The following is a 1,869-nucleotide window of genomic DNA, read 5'->3' as shown; positions in this document are numbered from 1 at the left end:
AAAAACCAGGACTGTGCCCAGTCCACATTGTGTGAGCTTTGAAAGTGTTCCAGCTGCAATATCTTGCTCCTCCCTGAACAGAGCAGGTCTCACCCAGAGGAAATAAAATGATTGTTTAAAAAAAAAACCTTCATCTTATTATGTATTATTTTTTATTTAAGTCTATTTTATTGGTCAATTTCTTATTAAAGTAATTCATATTTTCCCATTCTGGCCAGTGGAAGCTTCTTTCAATCCTCTTGATAGGACTCTGAATGTCATTGAGAGCTTCTTTTTGTCTGTTTATTGATTTTTTTCTTAATTGTGGTAAATGTATATGTAACAAAGCACTTGCCATTTCAACGTTCTTCACATATGCAAATTCAGTGACATTAATCACGTTCATCCTATTGTTTAACCATCACCATTATTTGTTCCTAAGTTTTTCCATCACCCTTAATTGCTCAGTGTCCTTAAGCAATGAGTCCCCGTTTTCCCTCCCTGCTGCCCACCCCTGGCAACCACTAATGAACTTTGGTCCCAAAGAATCCAGGCGTTCCTGTCCTACCAGCCCTTCAAACTGCAGGCTTTCACCCTCTCTACCGCTACCACTATCCCCCTCAAAAGTTACTGATCACAACTCCACTGCCTTCCTCTGACCCATCTCCTGCTTCTCCTCCTTTCCACGGTCCCTTCTTTCATCCCCTCTTCATGAGACACTTCTTTCCCCCCTTCCTTCCCCCCTGCGTCCATCGCCCCCTGGTGCTCTGGTTTGCTCAGCCTCATCCTCTAGGCACCCATACTCGATTTCTCTGCAGCAGTTGGGGTGGTGGGGGGCAGAACACCGCTTGTGTGTTGCTGCCCATCCTCTCCCTCATTTCAGCAGCTCCCCCATCAGAGGAGCTGGGGATCCTCAGCCACATAGGCAGTAATTACACCTACTGGGATCCTTGCTGGGCGAGAAAATCATGGCAGGAGGCGAATACATTCGAGATGATACTGTGGGCATCCCCACCCACACCCCAGTGCAAAGTCATATTAATATGACAAACATAGCACTCCCATGGCCCACTACCCTGTTTTCCATAGGCTGTGCTTGGGAACTTCATTAGCATGTCCATGTGTGCAAATCTCAGCGGTAAACCGAACCTTAACCCAAAGTCTAAACTAAAATCCAACCCCTCTACAAGTTCCCCTCAAGCCCTGACCCCATGCCCAGCCACATGTACTCTGTAATCTTAGTGTAGCTCAAACCTTAACCAGGATATACAGTAGCTTTTTACCCAACACAAGCCCCAGTGGTTACCCACACCCTAGCCTGCCCTGGGTAGCTGAATCTGGGCACTAACACTGGAAGTCATGCTTTCCTTTCAGGACACTCTGGAGATGTGTTCTCGGGAGACGGAGTTCAAGAGCGTCCTCTTTGCTCTTTGTTACTTTCATGCGGTGGTGGCAGAAAGACGAAAGTTTGGGCCCCAGGGATGGAACCGCTCCTATCCCTTTAACACCGGGGACCTAACCATCTCTGTGAATGTGCTCTACAACTTCCTGGAGGCCAATGCAAAGGTAAAGGAAGTCCAGGGCCCAGCCAGTGTGGGTGAGGGTGCCCTTCTGAGAGGGGAACCTCTTGGAAGGATGATGCAGAAGAAGGGGAGTGAACTCTGGGGAAGGTCTACACCCTACACAGTGGAACTGAGGAAGTGCGAATTTAACCAAGTAGCCAATCCTAGGACCACCCTGTATCATGGTGAGGTCAGAACCAAGGATGCTCACAAAATGAAACAATGCCTCATGCCCTTGGGGTCACATGAGTTTGTTCCAGGGCCCACTAGACCACCGCTGTATACCTGCTGCATTGCAGGTGGGCTGTGGATGGGCAGCCATCATGGG

The 1,869-nt window shown here is 48.3% G+C and overlaps 1 protein-coding gene across 1 annotated transcript in view; it reads left to right on the top strand.

Moving 5' to 3' along the window:
• Positions 1-1,869, top strand: part of DNAH9 (dynein axonemal heavy chain 9) — a 450,622-nt gene that overhangs the window by 399,727 nt on the left and 49,026 nt on the right. Inside the window, exon 63 of the mRNA XM_012555448.1 lies at positions 1,354-1,545. Coding sequence (XP_012410902.1) covers positions 1,354-1,545 — 192 coding nt within the window. The remainder of the gene's footprint in view (positions 1-1,353; positions 1,546-1,869) is intronic.

Source organism: Trichechus manatus, unplaced genomic scaffold (genome assembly GCF_000243295.1).
Source record: "Trichechus manatus latirostris isolate Lorelei unplaced genomic scaffold, TriManLat1.0 scaffold00040, whole genome shotgun sequence".
Taxonomy (NCBI): domain Eukaryota; kingdom Metazoa; phylum Chordata; class Mammalia; order Sirenia; family Trichechidae; genus Trichechus; species Trichechus manatus.
Note: the sequence above shows the minus strand (reverse complement) of the source record. Positions and strands in the feature narration are given on the sequence as shown.